Source organism: Haliotis cracherodii, unplaced genomic scaffold (genome assembly GCF_022045235.1).
Source record: "Haliotis cracherodii isolate W230 unplaced genomic scaffold, xgHalCrac1.p SCAF_13, whole genome shotgun sequence".
Lineage (NCBI taxonomy): Eukaryota > Metazoa > Mollusca > Gastropoda > Lepetellida > Haliotidae > Haliotis > Haliotis cracherodii.
Window position 1 is genome coordinate 27129605 of NW_027266268.1, and position 16572 is coordinate 27146176.

Below are 16572 nucleotides of genomic sequence, written 5' to 3' on the forward strand. Positions count from 1 at the left end.
GTTGGTGTCTTGGCCCCGTAACGATTCATCGATTCATGTAAAATAATACACATTTCATTTACGATAATGCACATTCACTGAAGAGGTCGTACGCACTTTTCTTCTTTGTAGTTGTATTTCTAAAACAAAAGCGGCGACAAAACAGAGCAGCGAGTGGGATCTTTATCTGCAGAGAAAGCACAAGAACGTCACAAAACCCACTGACAAGATCGAAAAAAACAACACGACAGACATGAGCAAAAAACAGTCAGTTTTTTTCAATTAAATTATGTAATGGACATTTTTTATTAGCATTGTTACTGACGACCTTGCTCAAAACATTTTTGATGTCGAATTGTTTACTTGAATAGTTCGCTTAGAACCAGTACAGGAAGGCAGTAGCCGGAAAATTCTGGATCTTACGGACATACTTCATTACAGCGCTTCTAGTTATAAATCTATATGAATGGAGCTCTACTGTCTGTCTCACAGTCCCTGAACCATATGAATTTTCCTTTCGCCCAGTCATTTCTGAAATGCAATATCGTTAATATAGCAAGTCTAGGTTTTCTCAGGTTCAGAGTGACAAAACACTCTCTACAAGACTGCATGACAACTTTTCAATTGCCGTCTTTCCCATCATATCGAACAATATTCCAGCAGCTTCAGCCTTTGGAGTTTACATTTCACAAATTTTGAGATAAAATCGAGCATGCTCTTTCAATCGATATTTCAAAAAGCGTCATACGACTCTTGCTCAGAAATTGTTTTATCAAGGTTACAACATTCAAGGCCTCAGTAAAGCTTTCAAAAAGAATTTTGGTAGACATTTGGAGGACATTTCCAAATTTGACGCATCAGTGACAAAAATGATGTCCGATGCAAATTCCTATTTTGACTTGTACCATATGTTCCCGTGTTTATTTATTCATGTGAACAATTGACTTGCCTTTGCACGTGTTTGTGACGGGTGCCAACGGTGGGACAGGATGCGAACACCTGGTATTGATCATTAGTATTTGATAATGATTCATAAACACATGCTCGTGATAAAGTCGGAATCGTACAATAGACTCTGCTGTATGCAGAGATTTATATTGTGTGTTTGTTTGTTGTTTAACGCCGCACCCAGCAATATTCCAGCTATATGAGGGCGGTTCGTAAATAACTGACTCTGGACCAGACAACCCAGTGATTGACATCATAAGCATCGATCTACGCAATTCATCAACCAATCACGTTAGTTGCCTCTTGCGACAAGCAAAATCGCCTCTTACGACAAGCATCAGTTTCTGAAGACTAATTCTAACCCGAATCCTCACGGGTCGTATGTTAAGTTTTGTTTGATTATTGTTTTTTCCGCACTCAGCAATATGACGGCGGTCTCTAAATAATCATGTCTGGACCAGACAGTCCAGTGATTGACATCATGAGCATCAATCTACCCAACATGCATCAACATCAGCGTTCCTGGCCACCCGATCCTGTTAGTCGCCTCTGACGGCAAGCATGGGTTGCTGAAGACCAATTCTAACCCGCGTACTTATTTACAATATATAAGATAATTAATAATTAATAATTAATGTTCATCATATCTATCTGACCTTCTTCCCTACAGTAAATGAATGTATTTTGTGGAAATACTACTTTCTTAGAGTGAACGTCTTTGAGGTTTCAATCCTCTTTCGTTGTCCTGGCTTTCGGGCTGTCTGTGGTGTCTTGGAAATGTTGAGGCGACCATCTGACGAAACAGTATTGCTTTGTTGACATCTAGGGCCAGGCAGGAACTTTCGAAAATGTCTGTCTTTCTCCTGTTGGCTTGTTGATGTCCAGCAGGCATTAGACACTTTAAAGCCTGCCATCCACGGTGTCAGTTGATAGTTGCCTTGGCTAGAGAGGGCACGTCGCATGTCAGCATACTGGATTTGTACAATTGTGTGAAGTTTGTCTATTAAATCCGGAATTTTTAAAGATTTCGAGCTGGTACATAATTTGATGATTTTGTTCATGTTCTCACAGGCATTGTAAGTCCAGTGTAACAGAACTGCTTTTGGTCTTTCTCCTGAAGGCAGGAACATGTCAGTTTTTATAGTTTTAATGACTTTAGAAAGGTAAAAATAGGAATCGGGAAAGTTGTTGAAACAAGGTCTTCTAGTTCCATTTGATTCAGTTCGAACTGATAGGAGTCCTTGTTATTCACCAGTCCGGAGGGTCCAAAAACATTCTGATGAATGAGTCGTATCTGCTAACCTGAAGCGGCAACCTGACGTCGATTGTGTCTTTATATATCTTTATATATTTTGCTCTGTGTGCCGTTCACATAAACTGTGTGTGGAAGTGGGGAAACAGTTTCGGATGGCCTGAATCAAGCCCCTTTCTTCATCAGATTCAATTACCAGTTGGTTTCCTTGTGTTCAACCCCCCCCCCCCCCCCCCCCCACCACCACCACAAGATTTGAATCTAGAAGTGCCTGGGTATATGAAAAGAATCTGTGATATGTTAGGTATGACACATCCCAGTGAAGGTAAAGGGACCTAGCTTTATTGGATGGGCCTCTGTACCTTTTCTGTTTAAGTTTCGGGTGTTGAAACACTTATAAAGTCACAAAACATGCCCCTAAATTGAACGTCAACTGTTTTTTTCTGAGGCACTTGTACAGAACTGTTTTAATTCCTGAATTTGATCCTGTGTGTATAAAATTACTGAAGGCGGTTTTCCTTTACACTGAATAATGAACTCGTTGTTGTGAATCGTGTTAATGAGTGAGTGAGTTGGGTTTAACGCTGCTTTAACATTATTCCAGTTATATCGCGGCATGTCATGGGAGGAAAGCCCGAAGTGATGCAGATCTCAGACGTTAACCACTTCGGTGAGACCTACGAGTACGGGTATGGTTTCTGACAAACCCAGAAACATAATCGGGACGAACCGGGATTCGAACCCACAATCATAGGCTTCGGGAGTGCCCAGGGGACGCAACTCTGCACAGCGAATCGCGGCGCCTCAAACGACTGGGCCACCCGTGCCCCCGAATCGCGTTAATGATGCTGATGAGGTCGTCTGCGGTGTTCTGTCGCTTGGTACCCTTGTCTTTTCTCACTGACTGTTTTATATTTTGTACTTGTTTCAGATCTCTTGCAGCTAATTTTTCTCCCCGCTGCAGGTGCTTATTGTACACATCTCGTGCTGGTTGTGTCTTCACCTCTTCTCTTATCTGCACGATGACAGTGTCGGGCGTCCTCACAAATTCGGCGGTTGACTTTTTTGAATTTCCGTGAATGGCACAGGACTGTCAAAATCGAAATAAAACGATAGGAGCGAACCTGTAATGTTAAATCTCAGCAGCATATGAGTATACAGCTTGGATTCTATGCTTCCCAGGGAGTTCAGAGAGACGACAATGAGCGTATACAGATCGTTTGATCGGGGGGAAACAGAAGCGCCTCTGAGCAGTTACTGACTGGAAGATAAGCTACATGTGTCAATATTTAGATTTAAGAGAGGTTTATGTAATTATTTTCTAGCTATATGTTATTTTTCATAATTATTACAAGCTTGGTTGATTGGTTTGTTGTTTTACGACGCACTCAGCAATATTCCAGCTATATGACGGAGGTCTGTAAAAAATCGAGTCTGGACCAGACAATCCAGTGATTGATATGAGCATCGATCCACGCAATTGGGATGGATGACATGTTTCAACCAAGTTAGCGAGCCTGACCACCCGATCCCGTTATATAGTGGCCTCTTACGACAAGCAGCCGGGCCTCTAATAGACGGCGGGTCGATCAATATATCATACGGATATCTACGAACACAAAATATTTCCATTTCGTGACGATTCGGGACATTCCTGATTCTAGGTTTGTCAGCATGTCCGTACTCGTGGATTTCACTTACCGTTAATGTTAATGTATAAGACCTGCATCACTCCGGGCTTGCCTCCCTAATCAACTGAAATACTGCTCAAAGTGGCGTAAAGCCCAACTCACTCTATTTGTGAGGCCCCAAACACGTTTAGCTTCATTGTTTATGGACGAAAGCATTTCTTGGCCATGTAAAGAAGTACATCCAAGCTGGACGGAAGACGAAGTGCTGTGCAAGCGCTCGTCATTTTCACCGAAAAGTCTAGGATGAGTTGATTTCTGTGAAATTCACGATTCCTAGCACAAATTTATTTCAGACAGCTTCACTTTGGAGACTGTTTGGAAGTATTCGTTCATCGATACGATGAGATTGCAGGCAAGTTGAATATCATTTCGTTTTGCATTTGCACTGATAAGACTTGTTTACTAACTCAAATACTTTGTAACTAACGCTTGGCCTTTTGCTCGTTTTATCGTCTGGCGAAAAAAATGTTATCAGAAATGATTGTCATCATGGTCAGACATGTCTTCCAGTTGCGTTGTTTGATGGAATTGTCATGCTCGAGAAGAATAAGCGTTAGATCCACAAAATGGTTGCTAAAAATACTGAAGGGGTCAGATCCGACTCGTCCGCTGCTCATTAGTTAGGCTTAGTTAGTGGTTATTAGCTGGTTATTAGGGCTGGGACGGGTAACTCGGGTACTTGGGTCGGGTGGGTCCAGAGTAGGACTCGGGTACCCAAAGGACTACCCGGACTCGTGATTAGTCACGTGATATATTGTTTAATGACAAAAATTATCTAAAACTCTATGGTTACACTACAAGTCACTAATGTTCCCATTTCTTTCTGACAATGCACCCATTCCTTCCGACTTTTATATGTTTGAATAAAGATAAAACTCCATGCAGTAAACTTCAGTGTATGCATGACCAGATCGTTTTACACATGGATCTAAATTCATTTTGCCAGGGCTACTGTCAAACTTTTCCAAATTGGACAGTTTGTATCTATCTCTAAATATCTACAACGCGTACCCGGGTAGAGTCGTCAGGTAATAGGGTGAAGGGTACCTGGGTAGTAAATTTGGACTCGTCCCAACCCTACTGGTTATGTTAAGTGACTACATTTTAGGAGGAAACAACTTCCATATTTCACTAGTCTGGCACTAATGGACTAGGCCTAGACCAGTAGATGTGCCTACCGCTGCTAATGGCTTGAATATATAGGATGAGAGAGTAGTGGTGGGCACTTGGATGAACATGTTGTAGTAATGGCTGTTGCAGTTACTGTGACTCATTCTACCAGCAAAATATTTGTTGTCTACAGTGTAGCCTAAGACAAGCGTTTTGATTATAAAGAATGGGAATATTGTAACCTGTTCAGTATTGATGACTATGGCCCGTGAAGATCTGGGTTAGAATTGGTCTCAGCAACCCATGCTTGTCGAAAGATGCGACTAACCATGCTAACAGGATCAGTGGTCAGGCTTGCAGAGTTGGTTGATGCATATCCTTGTGTCACAAATGCATAGGTCGATGCTCATGATGTCAATCACTGGATGGCTTGGTCCAGACTTGATTATTTACAGACCTCCGTCTTAGAGATGGAACAATGAACAAAATGCTGACCGGCAATGATTAAAACGACAATAGCCACCTCTGATTGAAACAACTGGTTTGACATAATGACAGCCGCATCACCACAGAATCTATTACTTTAGGATAAATTCTACTTTAACGGTTATTGTATAGTAGACACTTTGAAATCATGATATGTACATTTAAGGTTACTTATTGCACAGTTGCAGTATGTGTAAATACATTTTGGGCAGAAATCACGATAGAAATTGACAAGGAGAGTGTATTTCAAGCTGCAGGGACAACAGAGTAGGTTGAAGTATTTTGGCTTTTGCTGGTCTTGCTTTATCTACTTTAAGGTGTCCACTTCATGTTGGCTTACAAAGTAGCTGTGTTACACACTTTCTGTGCCTGCCATGTATGCAAGTAAATTATTGTGCAACAAATCTTATATTTGAGAGAACTCTTTCTTAGTGAAATACAGATTCTTGTACTTCCCAATCTGGGATTCGATCAGACACTGCCAGAGTAAGGCACCTATCGCCAGCACACATAGTCAGCAATCTAACCCACTTTGCCGCCAAGGCTTCCACACAAATGAAAGCCCGACAACTGGTAGTTAGACCACAGGCTCTGTAAATTGCCACAGCTTCCATTGCCGAAAGCTTTAAACACAATGCCATTTAGGAAGTGGTAAAATATAATAAATGTTATATTTGTGATAGCCAAAGACCTGGATTCGATTCCCGACATGGGTACAATGTGTGAAGCCCATTTCTGGTGTCCCCCGCCGGATGTTGCTGGAATATTGCTAAAAGTGGCGTAAAACCATACTCACTCACTCACTATATTTGAGATAACACTTTCCAAATGGCATTGTGTGTGTGTTTATATTGTTGTAAACAAATAATATTTGAACATATAAAGTGCCATTCTTTGTGTAAGGGCTGTTATCTGTGCTTCAACCCATTCTGAACAGTGGACTAAACCTAATGCTGCTTTACTCCATATCTTTGGTGGAATGGGGACAATCATACTTTGTAGGGATAGGTTACCTGTAGTTTAACCACTTTAAATATAACATTTAAAACCTCACACACTGCGTTCGATTGCAAATTCAACTGAAATTGAAACCACAGTGTGTTTACTTACGAAAATAATTGATGATAAGGACAAGATCAACTTCCACACTCAGAAGATTGTGACAGACAATAAAATATAATAGAAAGTTTCCTATGTATGGAATCAAAATGCTGTATTCTATATGTGGATGTCATATGCATGTCAAGCTGATCAGTTGACAGGCTGATTGAGTTCGAAATACAAAACAGGTCTTTAAATTTAGTTAGTTTGGGAGTCATACTTTGCGCAGATGTCTCTCTATTGTTTTGTGAAGTTTGGAAGATTTCATTCTATTAGCATCAGTGGGGTGTAACAAACACTGTGCATCATTTGTATTACCTTATCTGTCTTAAGTGAAGCATGGGGGGGGCACGGGTGGCCCAGTCGTCTAAGGCGCCGCGATTCGCTGTGCAGAGTTGCGTCCCTTGGGCATGCCAGAAACCTATGATTGTGGGTTCGACTCCCGGTTCGCCCCAGTTATGTTTCTAGGTTTGTCAGCACCATACCCGTGCTCGTGGGTTTCACCGAAGGGGTAAACGTCTGTGACCTGCATCACTTCGGGCTTTCCTCCCACATTAAGCTGACACGCCGCGATATGACTGGAATACTGTTAAAAGCGGCGTTAAACCCAACTCACTCACTAAGTGAAGCATGACAGTCTCGGCCATTTTGACCCAGATATTTTATGTAGTGTTTGCAGACATCAGTGGTTTACAATGTACACTGTAGTATCCACTTGTCTAACTCGCCCATATCATTTTCTAATTTTAAGACAATTTTGAAGTGCATGTTGTCAATTCAGAAAACACATCCACATGATGTAGGCCAGTTAAAATATTTCATTAACATGTTGCTGAACTAATTGGTAATCATGAGTCATTTTAACTTATTAAATATACTGAACAACAAAAGTTCCTGTGACATTGAATAAGATTGAATGCAAAGTTATGTTTTTTGCCAAATCCGAAACAATTTCGGTTGTAACAGATAAAAGACTCCTGTAAGTGTTCAAATGGTTTAATTTGCCATACTGACTTAAAAAAATGTGTGATTTCATAAAAAAACATGAACATGCCAAAATGTCAATTTACAAATCAATAGCATGTGTGTCCACCTCTGGTTGCGATGCAACAACACATCTTCGTCTCATGGAATGGACCAGGCGTTGCACAAAGTCCTGTAGGATATCTGCTGGAGCATGTTTCTAAGTTCCTGGAGTGTCAGTGGCACATGTGGTTGACGTTCAAGGCGCCAATCCATCTCATCCCACATGTGCTTGATTGGTGAGAGATCAGGGGAGCGAGCCGGCCAGGGGATGACATTCACGTTGTTTTGTTGAAGAGAATCCTGAACAAGTCGAGCAATATGAGGCTAGGCGTTGGCATGTTGAAAGGTAATGCCTGGGCATTGACGATGCAAAAACGGTAGAACAACAGGGCCAATGATCTCGTTGTGGTAGCGCTGTCCATTGAGATTTTCCTCTACCACTATCAAACAGGTCCTTTGTCTTGCTGTAATCCCATCCCATACCATAACGCTGCCACCCCCGAACGATCTTCTTCCATGACGCAGTGATTGATGTAACGTTCACCTCGACATCGGTACACTCGAATCTGTCCATCGCTGCATGGCTGTCCAGCGTAGACGCTGTCTGCACCACTGTAGACGCGCTTGACAGTGGTTTCCTGTCCAAATGGGACGTCTGGCGGGTCTTCTGGCGACAATCCCTGCACATCTGAGGTGACGATGTACAGTTTGTGAAGATATTAGTCGAAGGCCAGGGATGCTTCTTGCAGTCACTGTTGCCGGCTGGAATCGATTTCGTAGGTGTATTGTTCGAATCCAGTTATCTTGTCGATTATTGGTTACGCATGGCCTGCCACTCCGAGGATGGTCTCTGACTGCATTCGTCTGTTGTCAACCAAATGGTGTTTCTGTGGACGCTAAATTGTCTTGAAACATCACGGTGACTCGATCCTGCTTCAAGCAATGGCTCGCAGACGCTCATTTTCGGTCAGGCCTGGCATTTCTTAATGTTGAATAATTGCATAATTTTGTTGTTTTTCTGAGTGGTTGTTGTCAGCACGATGCTAAACATGAATAATAAGGAATCTATAAAACAGTTGATGTTTGGATGTCAATGCTGCCTAGTTTGCCTTGTGGGTAGGACTCTTTGACCCCAGCAGTGATTACTCACCGGATGCCCATTGTTATGACATTGTTATATACTTGTTACAACTACTGCTCAATAAACAGTGTTTGTGTATATATTCAAGTTGGTATTTCCGCGATTCAGAGTGTGATAAATGCAAAGCTTCATTAATGCGAACAAAGACCACTTGCATTTTTCGCATTTAATTCATCAGCATGATACAATTGAATTTATAGTTTCAGTTATTGCTACAATGGAACCTCATTACAATTGAATGTACTGTGGCATGAACATCGTTATATAAACTCGATCAGGTATCAACTTTACTATAATCATGATATTAAAATATGTTTCTTTTAATTCAAAAAGGCCTCATTAAGTTCATTAAGTTAATGAGTGATATATCGTCTATTAAACTCAGAACCTTCTCAATTGTTAGTTTGTCCAACATTATCAAAATGAACATGTTTTGTTCTTAATTTTGAACACTGCCAATATTATGAATTCATCAGTAATTGTGTGTTTACATGAAAAGGTCTTCAGCAACCCATTCTTGCCATAAAGGGTGACTATGTTTGTCGTAAGAGGCTGACTTGGTTGATGCTTGTCATTGTATCCCAATAGCGTGGATCGATGCTCATGATGTCAATCCCTGGATTGTCTGGTCCAGACATGATTATTTACAGACCGCCATCAAATAGCTGGAATATTGCTGAGTGAGGTGTTATACAACAAACATCAAGGAAATGTGATATAGCTGTCATTATTCAGTTTCTATTGTCGGCATATGCTACAATGGGCCATTCAAAAAGGGCATCTCACATGTTCTGAGAAGTTAAAATATTTAAAAAAATATCCATTTATTGGGCATGTTGGGTACTATTTTCTTTTATATAAAATACCTAGTTTGGCACACCCCTTAAATCATACATCACTGAATATAGGTGAGCTTCTCTACTTGTGATACTCTGGTTAACATTAGCATGATTATGGTTCACGTGACAAAGATCTCTTGACAATACTTTTTTTCTGAAAGTCAAACACCACATTCACAAATATTTTTAATCCCTGTACTACGTTACAGGTTATTGGTCAGTTTTGACCTCAACATTCAACACCAACAATAACAACAACAACAACAATGCCAGTACAAGGACCACCATGGACAGAGTTCCTGTCCTGCCATGTCTGCTTCAGCATGTTCGATGAGCGGCTTCACCGCCCCATCAGTATGGGCTGTGGTCACACTGTCTGCAAGACCTGCCTCATCAAACTTCAGCATGGCAAGTGTCCCTTTGACCAGAGTGCCATCACTCGCAATGTGGATGAGTTTCCAGTGAACTATGCGCTACTGCAGCTAGTGGGTGCAGCTATCCCGGAGGAAGTGCGTGATACGGAAGAGAGTCTGATCAACTCGGAAGACCTCCAGTACTATGAATCTGCCCAGAAATGTATTGAAGATCTGGCTGTGTATCTGAAATCAGGTAAGGTTGCTGAATATTGTTGAAATATGTATGATTACCAATAACTGAGAATAGGTATAATAACTGGTCATAACACACCCCAGATAATATATAATATTAGCACACATGTTACAATGCAGAGGTGCTCAAAATATCTTTCCAAATTTATGATTCTTGTTTTGTCAGCACAATACCCATGCTTGTAGGTTTCACAAATGGCAAATTGTCTTTAGCATTGTACATGTTGTATCAGATTAGGCTGATGCAACGTAAAGTCTGCTCATAATGATAGTGAAATATGCTATTGTTAACGTCAAGGTTAAGTAATTGAAGTTTGAAATGAGTGTTATTATAAAGCTGTGTTCTTCCTTTGTTGTTCAAAAAGAAACTTATCAGAACAGGTTGCACTGATTTCCTTTGTTCCTTGTATGTAAATGAAGTACTTAATTTCCAGCAGACTCGGCTGACCTCAAGTGTGATGGCGCCCTGGATGATGAAGATAATGGGAAAGGAGGGCACCTTCTCAGCAGCAGTACTCTGAGTCGACCGATGCAGCGCAAACTGGTGTCCTTGGTCAACTGTCAGCTGATCGAGGAGGAGGGGCGATCCCGTGCTATGCGGGCGGCACGGTCACTAGGGGAGCGCACAGTCACAGAGCTGATCCTGCAGCACCAGAACCCACACCAGCTCTCCGCCAACCTGTGGGCGGCCGTGCGGGCTCGAGGATGTCAGTTCCTCGGACCAGGTAAGTTAAAACATATATTTTAGTGAAAAACAAGGAATTACTTCACCCAGAAGGTCAGTTAGTTATACAGTAAACTACGTTGATAACGAACACTCTTATGAAGAACTGACCAATATAACAAACTTATTTTTTAGTCCCGGCCATTTGTTGTATACAGTCAGGTCTCATTAATCCGACACTCGTTAATCCGACACTAATGATGGGAACCGATTAAATCACCTTAATCCGACAGTCTGGCACTCTGACTCCGAATCAATGAATTTGCAATGAATATCCAAAATCACTCATTAATCAGTCTCGTTAATCCGACAGTGGTCATCTGCCCCGAGTACACAGCCACATGTTTTGATGCGAGATGAGTCGTCGAGTAGCTGCATATTTCAACGACTGCAGAGATAAACTTGCTTAACAATAAACAGTTACTGCTTTAAATAAACAAAACAGGATTAATCACATGTCTTGTAGATTACCTCAATCTCTTAAAATCGGATACAAGTTCTCGCTACCGCTGAGGACATCCCATTACAGGTCACTTCAGAACGACCTTTCACGAACTTTGACCAACCAATGAAATTACTAACAGGAAGTCAACATTAGCCACTAGGAAATCAGCTTTCTTAAGCATTGCGGCACTAGTTTCAAATTGGCGACTTCCATTCCAGACTATGCTTTAAAACGTATTTTGAATCAGTCATATATTGTGTTAAACTTAAGAGGTTGCATGATTAGAAAATATATATATATATATATATAATGCCTTTTTCCTCTCTTTTTATGACAACGTGTTTGAATTGTTATCTATCGTGTAGTTGTCCGATTTTCGATCACGAATGTTGATACTACCTAATTTCGTTTATCCGACATACTCGTTTATCTGACATAATCATATGCAACCAACAGTGTCGGATTAACGGGACTTGACTGTATATGATGTATATACAGCAATAACAAACTACGGTTACTGTATTACCAACTAAAATTAGTGGCCCTTTTGAGTTTGTTATAACCGTAGTTTACTGTACACAGATAATAGGTTGTCCAAGTATACAGGATGTTTGCTAAGTACTATCAGTGTGTTTTGACATGAAGGGTTTGTGTTGTGTTAAGGTCTATGCCTATCACTGATTGATGTAATGATGTCAGTGTAGTTATTCTGGCGTAGCAAGATATGTATCTTATACTGACCAGTGTATTAGGATACATACCATATCTTGGCCTAGTGGTTAAAGCGTTCGCTCTTCACGCCGAAGACCCGGGTTCGATTCCCAACATGGGTACAATGTGTGAAGCCTATTTCTGGTGTCCCCCACCGTGATATTGCTGGAAGGTTGCTAAAAGCGGTGTAAAACCATACTCACTCACTCACTCTGTATCATTACTCCTAATTACTATGGCATACGAAGTTACCCATTTCTTAGCATTAATACCCTCAAATTTAAATACTGGTCCACCGTTGAAACACTTTGGCTTAAAAACAACCTATATTCATGCATACTGCCCTCGTCACGATATGGCTAAAATATTGCCGATGTGACGTTAAATATTAACTCACTCACTCTACATACTGCTTTACAATATGATTATTCTTTTATTACATACACGTGGAATCATTAGATGTTGTTATGCTATGTCATGTATATGTCTGATATATATTGGTTAAAAGGTTCCATGTTTTTTTCTTCAGCTCGTTTTGAAGTAAATGTTGTAGTAATAATTAATGGTCTCTTAATGGGAACTTGATGAGTGATCTTTGTATATAAGGACTTTACCTCCATCGACATAATAAGTTCTAACAGAGAAATTGGGTGTGGGGTAATTATTAATCATACCTCACTTAATCTTTCTGAACCCTAAGTTAATGGGCATGCTTTTGTCAATCGGTTTATTTGACACAAGACCCCAGACTTACCTGTTGTCTGAGTCTCTGCGTGATGTTGTCAGCTATGCAAGAGGAGGTGCTGAAGCTGATCCTGCTGGTGTTGGAGGATGCGTCATCGCTGTCAAGGAAGGTGCTGGTGCTGTTTGTGGTGCAACAGTTAGAAGACAGTTATCCTCAAGCCTCCAAGACTGCTATCGGACATGTTGTACAACTTCTCTACAGAGCTTCCTGTTTTAAGGTAATAATGGTTTCTTGTTTTTGTTTGCACGACTTGGCAAAGTAAAACATCTGCAACCTGTGTTCCCTTTATTTTGTCTCTATTATTTATTTGTACCATCTTTAGGTTACAAAGAGAGAAGAAGAGTCATCGCTGATGCAGCTGAAGGAGGAGTTCCGTACCTATGAGGCACTACGACGGGAACATGACTCACAGATTGTCCAGATTGCTATGGAGGCAGGACTTAGGATTTCCCCGGAACAGTGGTCATCTCTGTTATATGGAGACACAGGCCACAAATCCCACATGCAGTCCATAATTGACAAGGTTAGTCATTCATTCATTCATCTTCCCATCCATCATTCTCGTCCATCCATCCATCATTCTTATCCATCCATCCATTGTTCTCGTCCATCCTTCCTTCATTCTTGTCCATCCATCATTCTCTTTTCATCAATCCTTCCATCATGTCCTGCTTGCCACGCTGAAGACCAGGGTTTTATCCCCACATGGGTACAATGTGTGAAACCCATTTGTGGTGTCCCCTGCCGGGATATTGCTGGAATATTAATGAAAGTGGCGTAAAACCATACTCACTCACTCACTTTATTTGGGATAGCACTTTCTACTTACTCACTCACTCATTTACTCACTCTCTCTTATCAACCCAACTATCCATCCATCATTCTCATCCACTTATCTGGGGGATACGGGTGGCCCAGTCGTCTGAGGTGCCGAAACCTATGATTGTGGGTTCGAATCCTGGTTCGCCCTGATTATGTTTCTAGGTTTGTCATCACCATACCAGTGATTGTGGGTTTCACCGAAGTGGTAAACTTCTAAGACCTGCATCACTTCGGGCATTCCTCACACATTAAGCTGACACGCCGTGATATAACTGGAATGCTGTTGAAAGCGGTGTTAAACCCAACTCGCTCACTCACTCAACTTATCTGTCATTATCGTCTACTCATGTGTAATTATCATCTACCCATGCTTCAATCCATCATTCTCATCTACCCATCCTTCATTCTTATCCACCCATGCATCATTTTTATCCATCGTCATTCTTCCATCTATATATCCATCATCCTTATCCACCATTCCAAATTTTCCAGTTCACGTTATTGTTATGACTAATTTTATGGCTTTGTAGAGGTGACTTGTCTTTCACTGATAATAATGAGGATAGAAGATTCTTTAATGAATAGTTTTACACTATTTCATTGAAAAAAGTCAATGAAACAATAATCCCAACTTTGAAAATAGTCATGATTTGTTCCCTGCCACCATCTTGTATCGACACATTTCAAAATTACATCAAATACAATGGTACTGTATGGGCATTTATAATTGGGTAGTGAGAAATTTTGTAATTTGTCCAAAACATTCAGTGGAATTGACATTTACTTTGAAGATGCTGAAACAGCAGCCAACTTTTATTAGATCAAGATAGTGTTTGTTCTGTATTCTGATTGGATTCTGATTTTTTCTGTGTCCAGCTCCAGACTCCCCAGTCTTTCTCGCAGAGTATCAGTGAACTGGCCATTGCCCTCCAGAGAACCGGTGACCCGTGTAACCTGCAGCGTCTCCGACCTCACCTGGAGTTCCTGGCTAATATTGATCCCAACCCAGGTAATTACTCTCTCTGTACCTGTAAACCCTAACCAAAGCATGTTTCTGCTCTCAGTACCTGTAGTCCCCCATCCAGGTAGGATGTTACGCCCAGTAGCTAAAGTATGTTTTTGTGTGTGATGTACAGAGGCTCCGCCCCCGTCATGGGAGAACCTGGAAGCCGTGTTGAAGGCCCTCCGCACTGTGGTGCAGGCGCTCATCGATTTCTTCACCAACTTCAGCCAGAAGAAGAACGAGCTGCTTCCTCTACAAAATGCTCGCTACAAGACAAGCATGTGCCGTGACCAGACACACAATGGCATGTGTCCACGAGGAAACTCATGCACCTTTGCGCACTCACAGGAGGAACTTGAGAAGTAAGACTTTCCTGGCCCCATCTCACAATGCACCTCGTGCTACTACCTGTCTTTCTTTATTTGTAGATTTGGCAGTAAGCTCCTTTTTCAAATTTGAGTGCCAAATACTGTCTTAAATCATTACGCTTGCTGCAAAGACAAAGTACCCCAATATTCAATCAACTATTATAATATTTAATCATGGCATCTGTCTCAACCCTAACATTCCACTCTTAGTGCAGTGGAAGGCAGGACAAGTAATATTCACAGAGCTCCAGATAAGCTTTTGGTGTTGTGGGTATTTTACCCATGCATTTTAAAATCATTGGGTATCAGTAGTTCTATCTGGGTATTCAAATTTCTGTTAACCACTAGTTTTTACACATGTGGGTATTTAAGTTAAATATTTAAAAACACTTCATCTAGTCCCTGCAAACTGGTGTCGTGTGGGTACGAGAGCTTTATAGGACTCAAAAATACCATGATACTTCCACAAGAAAGTGTGATGGCAAATGAATGGAAGTAACTGTCATCGTGGAGTTTGGCAAGGTTGACGGAATGTCCGTTTATAATTTCAAAATAAGTTGCTGATTTACTAATTGAATACGCAGGGTTACTTCACAATAATTGATGATACCCACAAGTTTTTTTTTTGTAGTTTATCTGTAATGTTTGTTGTGTATGTGATACGCTTGGATTTTATTTTACTGCGTATTTCTGCATTTCTGATGTGTATTTGACGCAGATACGCAGCTTATCTGGAGCTCTGTATTCATCAGTAGGGTAACATTGCTAGTTCGTCAGTCATCAGTGAGAGCTACAAATGATATGATATATGCGAGCTGGAGCATGTTTTATTCGCTGCATAAGTCTCTTATTTCGCTGATAATATTTTCCAACTTGCAGATACCGAGCCCGCAGTAAGAAGCTTGGTGTGAAGGGGACAGGGGTGATGCCCACATTTGCTGCCCTCAGTCCAAAGGAGAAGGCAGAGCTGGACCAGGTGACCAAAGTCACAAACGAGAAACTAGCTTCCTATTCAAAACTTGCGGGAAATGTCAGCATAGGGAAGATCCATAGTGAGAACACGCCTCCCAAGTGAGTCAACGATATCAATATGATTTCCTTTCATTTTAATGCTGTTGCATTTTAAATGTTCTTGAAGCTGCTTCTTCCTGTGGTTATGGAGCACCCTTTTATGTGGAAGGTCATAAGTGAAATTTTCCCTACATGGTTTTCTGTCTAAAATAGAGAAATTTCTCACCTGGTTGAAAAATATAGGAAAAGCTAAAGTATATTCATATTGTGCTGAGGTTTGGTAGAAACATTTCAAACTTTTCCTGTGCATGTTGACATTTAGAGGTCCTCCTGAAAATTCCCTCTTTGGATGAACATGAAGTAAACACAAAGCAAAGCTGCTACTGTGAACTGTTTGAGGCAAGGGATTTTGCTTATTTTGACTTGTCTCAACAGCACTTAAATTTCAGATGCCTCTGCATCATTGATCCACACTAGTATTTAGTGAATATATTATTCCTATTGTCAAATATCTTTTTCTCTTAAGATATTAAATCCCAGACTTCATCCCATTGAAGAGTAA

The 16572-nt window shown here is 40.9% G+C and overlaps 1 protein-coding gene and 1 pseudogene across 3 annotated transcripts in view; one reads left to right on the forward strand and one right to left on the reverse strand.

The window, feature by feature from the left end:
* Positions 1 to 172: 172 nt before the first annotated feature.
* On the reverse strand, positions 173 to 3189 carry LOC139459114 (uncharacterized; annotated as a pseudogene).
* An 861-nt stretch (positions 3190 to 4050) lies between these two features.
* The window catches only part of LOC139459808 (roquin-1-like), a 35067-nt gene continuing 22545 nt past the window's right edge, over positions 4051 to 16572 (forward strand). For 2 of the 3 annotated variants that reach the window (XM_071241494.1, XM_071241495.1), the window contains exons 1-8: positions 4051 to 4222; positions 9783 to 10182; positions 10616 to 10906; positions 12848 to 13023; positions 13129 to 13329; positions 14505 to 14637; positions 14765 to 14993; positions 15879 to 16070. In XM_071241494.1, coding sequence (XP_071097595.1) covers positions 9840 to 10182; positions 10616 to 10906; positions 12848 to 13023; positions 13129 to 13329; positions 14505 to 14637; positions 14765 to 14993; positions 15879 to 16070 — 1565 coding nt within the window. In that variant the 5' untranslated portion in view covers positions 4051 to 4222; positions 9783 to 9839. The remainder of the gene's footprint in view (positions 4223 to 9782; positions 10183 to 10615; positions 10907 to 12847; positions 13024 to 13128; positions 13330 to 14504; positions 14638 to 14764; positions 14994 to 15878; positions 16071 to 16572) is intronic. The other variant, XM_071241496.1, reaches the window with a different exon arrangement.